Source organism: Equus caballus, chromosome 5 (assembly GCF_041296265.1).
Source record: "Equus caballus isolate H_3958 breed thoroughbred chromosome 5, TB-T2T, whole genome shotgun sequence".
NCBI classification, from domain to species: Eukaryota; Metazoa; Chordata; class Mammalia; order Perissodactyla; family Equidae; genus Equus; species Equus caballus.
The window spans coordinates 14,435,097-14,447,882 of NC_091688.1; the positions used below are offsets into that span (position 1 = coordinate 14,435,097).

The 12,786-nt window shown below is 37.8% G+C and overlaps 1 protein-coding gene across 16 annotated transcripts in view; it reads left to right on the forward strand.

Moving 5' to 3' along the window:
- TDRD5 (tudor domain containing 5) overlaps nucleotides 1-12,786 on the forward strand; it is an 82,923-nt gene that overhangs the window by 63,345 nt on the left and 6,792 nt on the right. For 7 of the 16 annotated variants that reach the window (XM_023640638.2, XM_070267807.1, XM_070267810.1 and 4 more), the window contains one exon: nucleotides 4,042-4,252. The exons of 5 other annotated variants lie outside the window; for them this stretch is intronic. In XM_023640638.2, the coding sequence (XP_023496406.2) occupies nucleotides 4,042-4,252 (211 nt within the window). The remainder of the gene's footprint in view (nucleotides 1-4,041; nucleotides 4,253-12,786) is intronic. 4 more of the 16 variants (XM_070267804.1, XM_070267805.1, XM_070267803.1 and 1 more) reach the window with 1 other exon arrangement.

Below are 12,786 nucleotides of genomic sequence, written 5' to 3' on the forward strand. Positions count from 1 at the left end.
TAATCATAGTTATTTTAAAGTCTTTTTCAGATAAAGTCAATATCTGAATCAGCTTTGGGTATGTTCTTATTGTCTTTTTTTTTTTTCCTTCCCTAGTTCATCTTGTCATTTGATCCTGTTCTTGGCATGGGCCAGGGAGTGGGGGAGGTGGAGAAAAGGGAAGCGTACCTCATGATTGTTTTTAATTGAATGTTGGACATTATGGATAAAAAGTTACGGAGGTACTGGATGGCTCACCCTCCTCCAGGGAGGGTAAGCTGTCCTGTGCCCAGCAGACACCAGCCACTCACCTTAACACACGCTCTGAGGCTGGTTTTAGGCTTTGTTAGGACTGCTCTATTTCACTTTGTCCTAACTCCTTAGATGTGGCTCCTACTCATAAAGCATGACCTTTTGGGGATCTCAGCTGCAAACCTTGCTGGGGCTCAGACTCCGTCCTCTGGCTCCTCAGCTTTATTGAGATATAATTCACTTTCAATACAGTTCACCTATTTAAAGTGTACATTTCAATGGCTTTTAGTATATTCACTAGCATATTGTGCATCCATCACCACCAGCAGTTTTAGAAAATTTTTATTATCCCAAAAGAAACCCAGCATCCCTTAGCTGTCACCGCCCCCCCAAGGCCCTTATGCCCCCAGGCAGTCACTAATCTACTTTCTGTTTCTATTGATTTGCTTATTCTTAGGGATGTTTTATGTAATTGGAATCGATACAATATGTGGCCTTTTGTGTCTGGCTTAGCATAATCTTCTCAAGTTTCATCATGTAGCATGTATCAGTACTTTATTTCTTTTTATGATTGAATAATACATTGTATGGATAGACCACATTTTGTTTATTCTCAGCTGATGGACAGTTGAGTTGTTTCCAGTTTTTTGCTATTATGAATAATGCTGCTGTGACATTTGTGTAATTTTTTTTTTTAAAGATTGGCACCTGAGCTAACAACTGTTGCCAATCTTTTTTTTTTCTGCTTTTTCTCCCCAAATTCCCCCCAGTACATAGTTGTATATTTTTAGTTGTGAGTCCTTCTAGTTGTGGCATGTGGGATGCCACCTCAGTGTGACCTGACAAGCAGTGCCACGTCCACACCCAGGATCTGAACCAGCAAAACCCCGGGCCCCCAAAGTAGAACACACGAACTTAACCACTCAGCCACAGGGCTGGCCCCTGTGTACATGTTTTTGTGTGGACCTATATTTTGAATTTTATTAGGTATATACCATGGAGTAGAATTGGTGGGCCATTTGGTAACTCTGTTTAATGTTTTGAGGAATTGCCAGACTTTTCCAAGCATCTGCACCATTTTACATTCACTGGCAACATGAGTATTCCAGTTTGTCCACATCTTTGTCAACACTTGTTATTATCTATTTTCTTAATTATAGCCATCTTAGTGGGTGTGCAGTTGCGTGTTATTTTGGTTTGGGGCTGTGCTTTTGATCGCGTATGTTAATGTTTCAGAAATCATGAACTTGTTTCTTGAGCTTCTGCCACTAACCTCTAGTTCCATGAAGGTATATTTTCAGACAACTATGGGGCAGTCGGTCATTGATAACTATGGAGGGATAAATCTGATATAGCAGTGCTTCTCAAACTGTAATGTGCGTACAGATCACCTGAGAATCTTGTGAAAATGCAGGTTCTGATTGAGCAAGTCTAGGAAGGGGACTGAGGTTCTCCATGTCCAGCAGGCTTCCAGGGGATGCTGAAGCTGCTGGTTGGCGTACCACACCTTGAGCAGCAGGGCTAGACCACTCCAGAGGAGGAGACGCTTGCTTTTCAATTAAATGTTTCAATTGACTACAGGTACCTGCTTTCAAAGTGTCCTTCAAATTTAGAAAGCATCCCCCTGTCTTCTTGTTTTTCAGCATGAAAATCTGTCGGAATGTGTCTTAAATATGTTGTAACAGTGAATCTTTCTTCAAAATCATGTTTATGAGGAAAAAAAGAGATAGAGCTTTTAAAAATTTATTTCTGATTTTGATTGTTATTAATCTACTGAAAATAGGCAGCAGGGCATAGAGTAAAAAGCACTTGGTCTGAGAGTTTTATAAACCAGGGCTTAGTCTTTACCACCAACTAAATTTACAGGTTTCAACAAGTTACCTTTTGGAGCCTCAGTTTGTCCATCTGCAAAGACTGGTTTAGACTAGTGATCTTTAGAACTGTAAAATTTATCATATTAATATTTACTGACTTGTTACTGAAGCTTTATTGAAAGAACTCTCTGGTGCTCAACCTTATTTTAAGTGAGAATAAACTTAAAGGGTAATTAAAGCACACACGTAAGTTGCATAAACCAAGCAAAAATTTGAATCCAGGTCTTTGGTTTCCCAAAGTACCATATTATATGGCCAGTATAGCTATCTGGAATTTTATTTTATGCTGGAGAAGATTCTCCCTGAGCTAACATCTGCTGCCAATCTTCCTCTTTTTTTTTTTGTATGTGTTCCGCCACCACAGCACGAGCGCTGACTGACGGCTGGTGTAGGTCCACACTCAGGAACCGAACCTGGGCCGCCAAAGTGGAGCACATCAAACTTAACCACTAGGCCACCAGGGCTGGCCCTAGCCATCTGGAATTTTAGAGTTTCATTTTTTTCTGTCAAAAAAAGGTTACACATGTAGCCATTTGTATATCACATGATTATATAAGCCACATTCATGCCAGCCATGTTTGAAAGTGAGCAAGATTTTTTGTCACAGGACAAAAGAGGAACACCAGCTAATCTAAAATGTCTACTGCACATGAACCTGAAGAACATACAAAGCTGCATTTTCTGTTTGTGTATGATCGTTGTTTCACTTTACTCTAGGCCACTCCCAGACTGTAAGCCACTTGGGTCAGTTTGTTACAGCCTAGTCCTGGTAGGGCCTGCGTTAGTCATGTTAATGCCAGTTAACATCACAGAAGGTAAGTGCTGCTAAGTTAGCATAGACTATTTCTACTTCCGCAATGACTATAAGGTACGACATAGCATCTAATGGTTAAAATTTGTCACTCCATTTACTTTAGCCCAAATTTAGCCTCTGTTTGGGACGTTCATCTTTTTCTCTCAAACTCTGCTTCTTAATACTCCATTTTGTCTCTTCTTCTGAGGAGCCTTCCTTTAACTCCTTTGTGTTCTCCTGGTGTGGTGTTCACACTGCGGAATGCCTCCCTTCACGGCTAGCTGCAGCACATAGACTGTTTCCCTAATGGAGAACCGGGAGCTCCTTAGGGACAGGGATCGTTTCTTGCTGGGAGGCGGTGTGGTGGAGCACAGAGAACATGGATGGGGCTGAGTTCAGATTTCTACCTGCCACTTCCTGGTTGACATTGGATAACCTGCTCAGCCTCTCATAAAAAGCATTACACTAAGAGAAAGAAGCCATAGTCGTCTTCAGACATAACACCTATCCTAGAATGGTTGTACCAATGTTTAAATGAAGAAACGCTTGCAAATAACCTAGCACTGCCCGACAGTGAGTGCTCACTGAATGTTATTTCTCTTGTTTCCTGCCACTCTTCCTTAGCTGTACATGGCAGCACTCAGTGCCATGTTTGTTCATAATATGTGTTCAAAAGTGTTTCTTGAATTGAATTCATGGTCACTAATTTAGAGAAGGACTTGTTTTTCCTAGAGAGTATCTAGGTTCTTAAAAGTGAGTTTTGTTTGGGGCCAGCCTGGTGGCGCAGCAGTTAAGTTCACATGTTCCACTTTGGCAGCCTGGGGTTAACCAGTTTGGATCCCGGGTGTGGACCTACACACTGCTTGTTGAGCCATGCTGTGGCAGGCATCCCACATATAAAGTAGAGGAAGATGGGCATGGATGTTAGCTCAGGGCCAGTCTTCCTGAGCAAAAAGAGAAGAATTGGCAGCAGATGTTCGCTCAGGGCTAATCCTCCAAAAAAAAAGTGAGTTTTGTTTATTAATTATGATATGAAAAATATCTGTCTTTTGTATATAAGTAAGGGACCAAAACAGGCTTAATTGTTCCTATTATACGAACAGTTACTTTGCATGCTTTTGCCTCATTTTTCCCATTCTGCAGCAGCCAGGCTTAAAGAGTTCTTCAGATTCTTCCGCATTGCCCCAGTTGGAGGAGTTCTACATCTCTCTTATCCAGTCCCAGCAGTCAGCAGAAGGGGACCGGGTTGAGCCTAACGATGTTCAGAATCAGGAAAAGCAAATTCAGCTGTCCACGGCAGCACTCAGTTCAGCTCCTACAGTGGTTGATTCCCCAGAAAATCACTCTAGTTCAGGTAGGTTTACGTATAATCGGCAAATATAATGTTCGCTATCCTGCCAAAAACCTTTGTTTATCTTTTTCAGAACATAACTTGAAAAATTGCTGATTGTATCATTTGTCTCAAATCCTCATGTTATTTCTAGGCTCCATTGTTTCCTTTTACTTTACCACTCTTCTTTTTTTCTGTAATTCGGTGTGTATGGGGGCATCAGGTTTACATACAGTAAAATTCGCCAATTTTTAAGTGTACAATTCTGTGAGTTTTGACAAAAGTATACAGTCTTATAACCACAACCACAATCGTATAGAACATTTCCATCAATCTGAAAGGTTTCCTCATGTACCTTTGCAGTCAGTCCTTCCCTCCACTACTTGCTGGCTCCTGGCATGTTACTTTGCCTTTTCTAGAATTCTGTATAAAGGGAGTCATACAGTATGTAGTTGTTATGTCCTACTTCTTTCTCTTAGCATAATGTCTTACAGATTTATTTAGTTTGTTTCCATTGTCAAAAGTTTGTTCCTATTTATTGCCAAGTAGTACCCAGTTGTGTGGATATACCATAATTTATTTATCTGTCCACTAGATGATGGATATCTGGGTTGTTTCCAGATTTGGGCCATTGTGAATGAAGCTGCTGTCAACATTCACATACAGCTCATTGTGCAGACATGTTTTTTATTTCTATTCAGTATGTGCCTAGGAGTGGAATTGCTCACTCATATGGTCACTGCATGTTTAACTTTTTAAGAACTGCCAAAATCTTTTCCAAAGTGGCTGTACCATTTTGTATTCAGACCAGCAATATATGATGGTTTTGTTGCTCCGTCGGCTTGGCCAGCACATGATACCATCAGTCTTTTTTAATTTTGCCATTCTAGTGGGTGTCAAGTGATATCTTACTGTGGTTTTAATTTACATATCTCTAGTTGCCAATGATGTTGACCATCATTCGTATGCTTATATGCCACCTGTATATCTTTAGTCAATTGCCTGTTCAAGCATTTGCTCATTTTTATTGGATTATCATCCTTGTATTCATTTGTAAAAATTCTTTATTCCAGACACAAAATATGTGTTAGATATATATATGTATTGCAAATATTTTCAAGTGTTTGGCTTGCCTTTTCATTTCCTTAACAACGTCTTTGGAAGAGCAAAAGTTTTTATTTTGATGAAGTCAGATTTACTGATTTTTTCTTTATAGTTTGAGCCTTTTGTGTCCTATTGAGTAATCTTTCCTAACCCAAGAAACTAAGATTTTCTCAGAAAAGTTCTAGAGTTTTAGGTCTTACATTTAAGTCTGTGATCCAGTTCATTAATTTTTGTATATGGTGTGATGGGAAGATCAATATTTATTTTGATTACATATAAATATTCAGTTGTTTCAGCACCATTTGTTGAAAAGACTTTCCTTTCTCCATTAAACTGCCTTGCTATCTCTGTCGAAGTCAATAGGCTGTGTATGTGAGGGTCTGTTTCCGGACTTGCTGTTATGTTCTAGTGGTCTGTGTATACACTGTCTTGATTACTGTGGCTTTATAATAAGTCTTAAAGTCATATAATTTTGTTCTTTTTCAAATTGTTTTGGCTATTCTAGGTCATTTTACACATGAATTTTAGAATTAATTTCTACACAAAACCTAAAAGTTTTATTGGGATTTTTTTTTTTTATCTGTAGATCAGTTTGGAGAGAAGTGACATCTTAACAATATTGAGTCTTCTCATCTGTGATGATGATCCATTCCTCCATTTATTTCAGTGTTTAATTTCAGCAGTATTTCGAAGTTTTTAGTTGTATTGGTATTACTCATATTTTGTTAAATTCAACCCTAGGTATTTCATGTTTTTAAATTAGTGTATAAATGGTATTTTTATTTTAATTTTTGATTGTTGCTAGTTTATTGAAATATGGTTGATTTTTATATATTGTCATTATATCTTGTGACCCTACTAAATTTAGGTGGTTGTGTCTTTGGGATTCTCTGTAAAGAATTATATCATCTGGGGGGAAAAAGCAGTTTACTTTAAGTGAAAATTGCTTTCTTCCCTTTTTTGTGTGCTGATTATGAACTCCAATATGGGGTTGAATAGAAGAGGTAAGAATGAAATCCTTGCCTTATTCTTCACCTTTCAGGTAAGGATTTAGTCTTTCACAAATAAAGTATAATGTTAGATGTAGGTTTTTCATAAATGCCCTCGTCAGGCTAAGTAGATTCCAGTTTATTCCTAGATTTCTGATAGCTTTTATCATGAATGGGTATTAAAGCTTGTCAAATGCTTTTTCTCTATCAGTTGAGATGAATTTTTTTACTAGGCTGTTCCTAGGGTGAATTGCATTGATTTTCCAATGTTAAACCAACCTTGCATTCCTGGGATACTGCCCTCTTGATCATGATTTTTTTTAATTGAGGTAACATTGGTTTATAATGTTATATAAATTTCAGAGTACATCATCATATTTCGAATTTTGCGTAGACTACATCATGTTCACCACTCAAAGACTGATTACCGTCCATCACTGTACACAGGTGCCCTATCAACTGTTTCTCCCTCCTCCCTCCCCCCTTCCCCTCTGGTAACCACCAATGTAATCTCTGTGTCTGTGCATTTGTTTGTTGTTGTTATCTTCTATTTATGAGTGAAATCATACGGTATTTGACTTTTCTCCATCTGACTTATTTTGCTTATACCCTCAAGGTCCATCCATGTTGTTGCAAATGGCTGGATTTCATCTTTTTTTATAGCTGAGTAGTATTCAATTGTGTATATGTATACCATGTCTTCTTTATCCATTCATCCATTGATGGACACTTAGGTTGTTTCCAGGTCTTGCCTGTTGTGAATAATGCTGCAGTGAACATAGTACAACTATCTTTATGCATTTGTATTTTCGTCATCTTTGGATAAATACCCAGAAGTGGAATAGCTGGATCATATGGTAGATCTATTCTTAATTTTTTGAGGAATCTCCATACTGTTTTCTTTAGTGGCTGCACCAGTTTACATTCCCAGCAGCAGTGCGAGAGTTCCCTCTTCAACACTTGTTATTTCTTGTCTTGTTAATTATAGCTATTCTGACATGTGTGAGGTGATATCTCATTGTTTTCTTTTGCATTTCCTAATAATTAGTGATGTTGAACATGTTTTCATGTGCCTGTTGGCCATCTGTATATCTTCTTTGGAAAAATGTTCAGATCCTTTGCCCATTTTCTAATTGGATTGTTTGTTTCTTTGTTGTTGAGTTGTATCAGTTCTTTATATATTTTCGATATTAACCCTTTATCACATATATGGTTTGCAGATCTTCTCCCAATTGTTAGGTTCTCTTTTGGTTTTGTTGATGGTTTCCTTTGCTGGGAAGAAGCTTTTTAGTTTGATGTAGTCCCATTTGTTTATTTTTTTTCTTTTGTTTCCCTTGCCTGGTGAGACGTGGTATTTGAAAAGATGGTGCTAAGACCAGTGTTGAAGAGTGTACTGCCTATGTTTTCTTCCAGAAATTTTATAGTTTCAGGTATTACATTCAAGTCTTTAATTAATTTTGAGTTGATTTTTATGTATGGTGTAAGATAATGGTCTACTTTCATTCTCTTGCATGTGGCTGTGCAGCTTTCCTGCATCATTTATTGAAGAGACTTTCCTTTCTCCACTGTATATTCTTGGCACCTTTGTTGAAAATTAGCTGACAAGAGATGTGTGGTTTTGTTTCTTGGCTCTTGATTCTGTTCCACTGACCTGTGTGTCTGTTTTTGTGCCAGTACCATGCTGTTTTGATTACTATAGCTTTGTAGTATAGTTTGAAATCAGGGAGTGTGATACCTCCAGCTTTTTTCTTTTTTCTCAGGATTCCTTTTGCTATTTGGGATCTTTTGTTATTCCATATAAATTTTAGGATTCTTTGTTCTGTTTCCATGAAATATGTCACTGAGACTTTGCTAGGGATTGTATTGAATCTGTAGATTGCTTTAGGAAGTAGAGACATTTTAATTATGTTAATTCTTCCAACCCATAAGCACAGAATATCTTTCCATTTCTTTGTGTTGTCTTCAGTTTCTTTCAGCAATGTTTTATAGTTTTCAGTATGCACGTCTTTCGCCTCTTTGGTTAAATTTATTCCTAGGTATTTTATTCTCTGTTGAGATTGTAAATGAGATTCTATTCTTAATTTCTTTTCTGCTATTTTGTTGTTAGTGTATAGAAATGCATCTGAGTTTTGTATGCTGATTTCATATCCTGCCACTTTACAGTATTCATTTATTATTTATAAGAGTTTTTTAGTGGATTCTTGAGGGTTTTCTGTATATAAAATCATGTCATCTGTAAATAGTGACAGTTTTACTTCTTCCTTTCCAATTTGGATCCCTTTTATTTCTTTTTCTTGTCTGATTGCTCTGGCTAGGACTTCCAGTACTGTGTCAAATAAGAACACTGAAAGTGGGCATCCTTGTCTGGTACCTGTTCTTAAAGAGATAGCTTTCATTTTTTCACCATTGAGTATGATAATAGCTGTAGGTTTGTCATATATGGGCTTTATTATGTTGAGGTACTTCCTTCTGCACCCATTTTATTCAGACTTATCGTAAATAGATGTTGTATCTTGTTGAGTGCTTTCTCTGCATCTATTGAGATGATCATGTGACTTTTATTCATTTTGTTGATGTGTATCACATGGATTGATTGGCAGATGTTGAACCATCCCTACATCCCTGGAATAAATCCCATTTGATCATGGTGTATGATTTTTTTAATGTATTGTTGTATTCAATTTGCTAGTATTTTGTTGAGGACTTTTGCATCCGTGTTCATCAGGATACTGACCCATAATTTGCTTTTTTTGTGTTGTTCTTGTTTGGTTTTGGTATCAGGGTAATGTTGGCCTCATAGAATGAGTTAGGAACTTTCCCTTGCTCTTCAATTTTTTGGAAGAGTTTGAAAAAGATAGGTATTAAGTCGTCTTTGAATGTTTGGTAGAATTCACTGGGGAAGCTATCTGGTCCTGGACTTTTGTTTTTTGGGGAGGTTTTTGATTACTGTTTCAATCTCCTTACTGGTGATTGATCTATTCAAGTTCTCTATTTCTTTTTGATTCAGTTTTGGAAGCTTGCATGATTCTAAAAATTTATCTGTTTCTTATAGATTATCCAATTTGTTGGCATATAGCTTTTTCTAGTACTCTGTTATAATCCTTTGTATTTCTGAGGTGTCCGTTGTTATTTCTCTTCTTGTGTTTCTGATTTTATTTAAGCCTTCTTTCCTTTTTTTTTGGTGAGACTAGCTAAAGGTTTGTCAGTTTTGTTTGTGTTTTGAAAGAATCAGCTCTTAGTTTCATTGAACTTCTTCTTTTTTTTCTTTTGGTCTCTATTTCATTTATTTCTGCTCTGATTTTTATTATTTCCTTCCTTCTACTGATTTGCTGCTTTGTTCTTTTTCTTGTTCCTTTAGGTGAACTGTTGTTTATTTGAGATTTTTCTCATTTCTTGAGGGAGGCCTGTATTGTTATAAACTTCCCTCTTAGTACTGCTTTTGCTGAATCCCATAAATTTTGGCATGTTGTATTTTCATTTTCATGTGTCTCCAGGTACTTTTTGATTTCTCCTTTGCTTTCTTCATTGATCCAATAGTGGTTAAGTAGCATTTTGTTTAATTTCCACATATTTGTGGCTTTTCCAGTTTTCTTCTTATAGTTGATTACTAGTTTCATACCGTTGTGATCAGAAAAGATGCTCAGTATTATTTCAGTCTTCTTAAATTTATTGAGACTTGTTCTGTGGCCTAATATATGATCTATCCTGGGGAATGTTCTAAATGCATTAGAAAAGAATGTATATTCTGCGTTTTGGGGGTGGAATGTTCTGTGTATGTCTACTAAGTCTCTCTGGTCTAATGTGTCATTTAAGGTCAGTGTTTCCTTATCAATCTTCTATTTGGATGATGTGTCCATTGATGTAAGTGGAGTGTTAAAGTCCTCTACTATTATTGTGTTACTATTTCTCCTTTTGTGTGTGTTAATAGTTGCTTTATATATGTAGGTGCTCCTATATGGGGTGCATAGATATTTACAAGTGTTATATCTTCTTGTTGGATTGTTCCCTTTATCATTATGCAGTGCCCTTCTTTGTCTCGTGTTACAGTTTTTGTTTTAAAGTCTGTTTTGTCTGATATAAGTATTGCTACCCCAGATTTCTTTTCAGTGCCATTTGCATGGATTGTCTTTTTCTATCCCTTCACTTTCAGTCTATGAGTGTCTTTAGGTATGAAGTTTGTCTCTTGCATGCAGCGTATATATGGGTCTTTTTTTTTTTTAATTCATTCAGCCACCCTGTGTCTTTTGATTGGATCATTTAGTCCATTGACATTTGAAGTAGCTACTGATAAATATGTACTTATTGCCATTCTGTTACCTTTTTTTCTGGGTGTTTTAGTAGTTCTTCTCTGTTCCTTTCTTCTCTTGCTCTCTTCCCTTGTGATCTGATGGCTTTCTTTAGTATTATGTTTGAGTTCCTTTCTCTTAATTTTTCATTTATTTATTATAGGTTTCTGGTTTGTGATTACCATGAGGTTCATGTTCAATAACCTTCGTAAATAGTAATCTATATTAGGTTGATGGTCTCTTAAGTTTGACCTCTTACTAAAAGTCCTAGACTTTTACTCCTCTCCCCCCACATTTTATGTTTTTGATATCATATTTAACCTCTTTGTGTTTATGTATCTCTTAACCTCATATCATGGAGATAGATGTTTTTAGTACTTTTGTCTTTTGACCTTCATATTAGCTTTAAAGGAGGTTGATCTGCTGCCTTTACTGTATATTTGCCTTTACCAGTCATTTTTTTCTTTGATAAAATTGTGGTCTTTTCTTTTCCACTTAAATAAGTCCCTTTAGCATTTCTTGTAAGCCTGGTTTATTGGTGATAAACTCTTTTAGCTTTGGCTTGTCTGGAAAACTCTCTATTTCTCCTTCAATTCTGAATGATAACCTTGCTGGGTAGAATATTCTTGGCTGTAGGTTTTTTCCTTTCAGCACTTGAAATATATCATGCCACTCCCTTCTAGCCTGTGAAGTTTCTGCTGAGAAGTCAGCTAGTTTCCTTTGTATGTCACTTGTTGCCTTTGTCTTGCATCTTTTAGGATTCTCTATCTTTAATTCTTAACATTTTAATTATAATGTGTCTTGGTGTGGCTCTCTTTGGCTTCCTCTTGTTTGGTGCTCTCTGTGCTTTGTATACCTAGATATCTGTTTCCTTTGTTAGGTTGGGAAGGTTTCAGCTATTATTTCTTCAAATAGGTTCTCTGCTCCTTTGTCTCTCTCTTTTCCTTCTGGGACACCATTAATACAGATGTTAGTATGCTTGATATTGTCCCAGAGGTCCTTTAGACTGTCCTTTTTCTTTTTACTTCTTTTTTCTTTTTGTTGTTCTGCTTGGGTGATTTCCTCTACTCTTTCATCCAGCTCACTGATCTGTTCTGCTGTGTCATCTACTCTGCCATTGATTCCCTGTAGTAAATTTTTCATTTCCTTTGCATTTTTCAGTTTTGTCTTGTTTTGTTTAAGGAAGATTAGCCATGAGCTAACATCTACCGCTAATCCTCCTCTTTTAGCTGAGCAAGACTGGCCCTGAGCTAACATCCATCCCCATCTTCCTCTACTTTATACGTGGGATGCCCGCCATAGCACAGTTTGACAAGCAGTGCATAGATCCACACCTAGGATCTGAACCCCGGTCTGCTGAAGTGGAATGTGTGAACTTAACCACTGCACCACTGGGCTGGCCCCAGTTTTTCAGTTTTGATTGGTTCTTTTTTATATTTTCCAATTCTTGGTTGAAATTCTTACTGTGTTCATCTATTCTGCTCCCAAGATCAGTGAGCATCCTTATGACTGTTAGTTTGTACTCTCTATCAGGTAGATGGTTTATCTCTGTTTCATTTAGTTCTTTTTCTGAGGACTTGTCCTCTTCCCTTATTTGAAACATATTCCTTCGTCTCCTCATTTTGCCTGCTTCTCTGTGCTTGTATCTATATATCAGGTAGATCAGCTACATCTCCTGATGTTGGAGATGTGGCCTTATGTAAGAGATACCTTACAGGGCCCAGTTCTGTGCTTTCCTCTCATCACCAGATGCAAATGTTCCAGGAGTGTCTCCTTTGTGGGCTACATGTGCCCTTCTGTTGTGCTGGAGTTAATCGTGCTGTGGGTGCACAGGTAGGCTAGGCTGGCCCCCGGACTGGCTGGTTGTAAGGCTCAGCTGCATGTGGCTGCTATGGTCACTTTAGTCACTTTATTAGGTGGGGCAAGCCCCAGCATGGCTGGCTGCAAGGTCTAATGGCACACACCTGCTGCTGTTTTGCTCTTAAGTGAGTCAGGCCCTCAGTGTGGCTGGTTGCTAGGCTTAGGGGTCACAATTGCTGTAGTCCTCAAGCTAGTGAGGCTATTGTCAGCTTTCTCAGGAGCACAGCTGGGTGGGACTGGCCTCAAGCATGGCAGCACACAGTCATTTCAGGCATTGGAAGTGGGGCAGATCCCCTGTGTGGCTGTTTGACATGGCCAG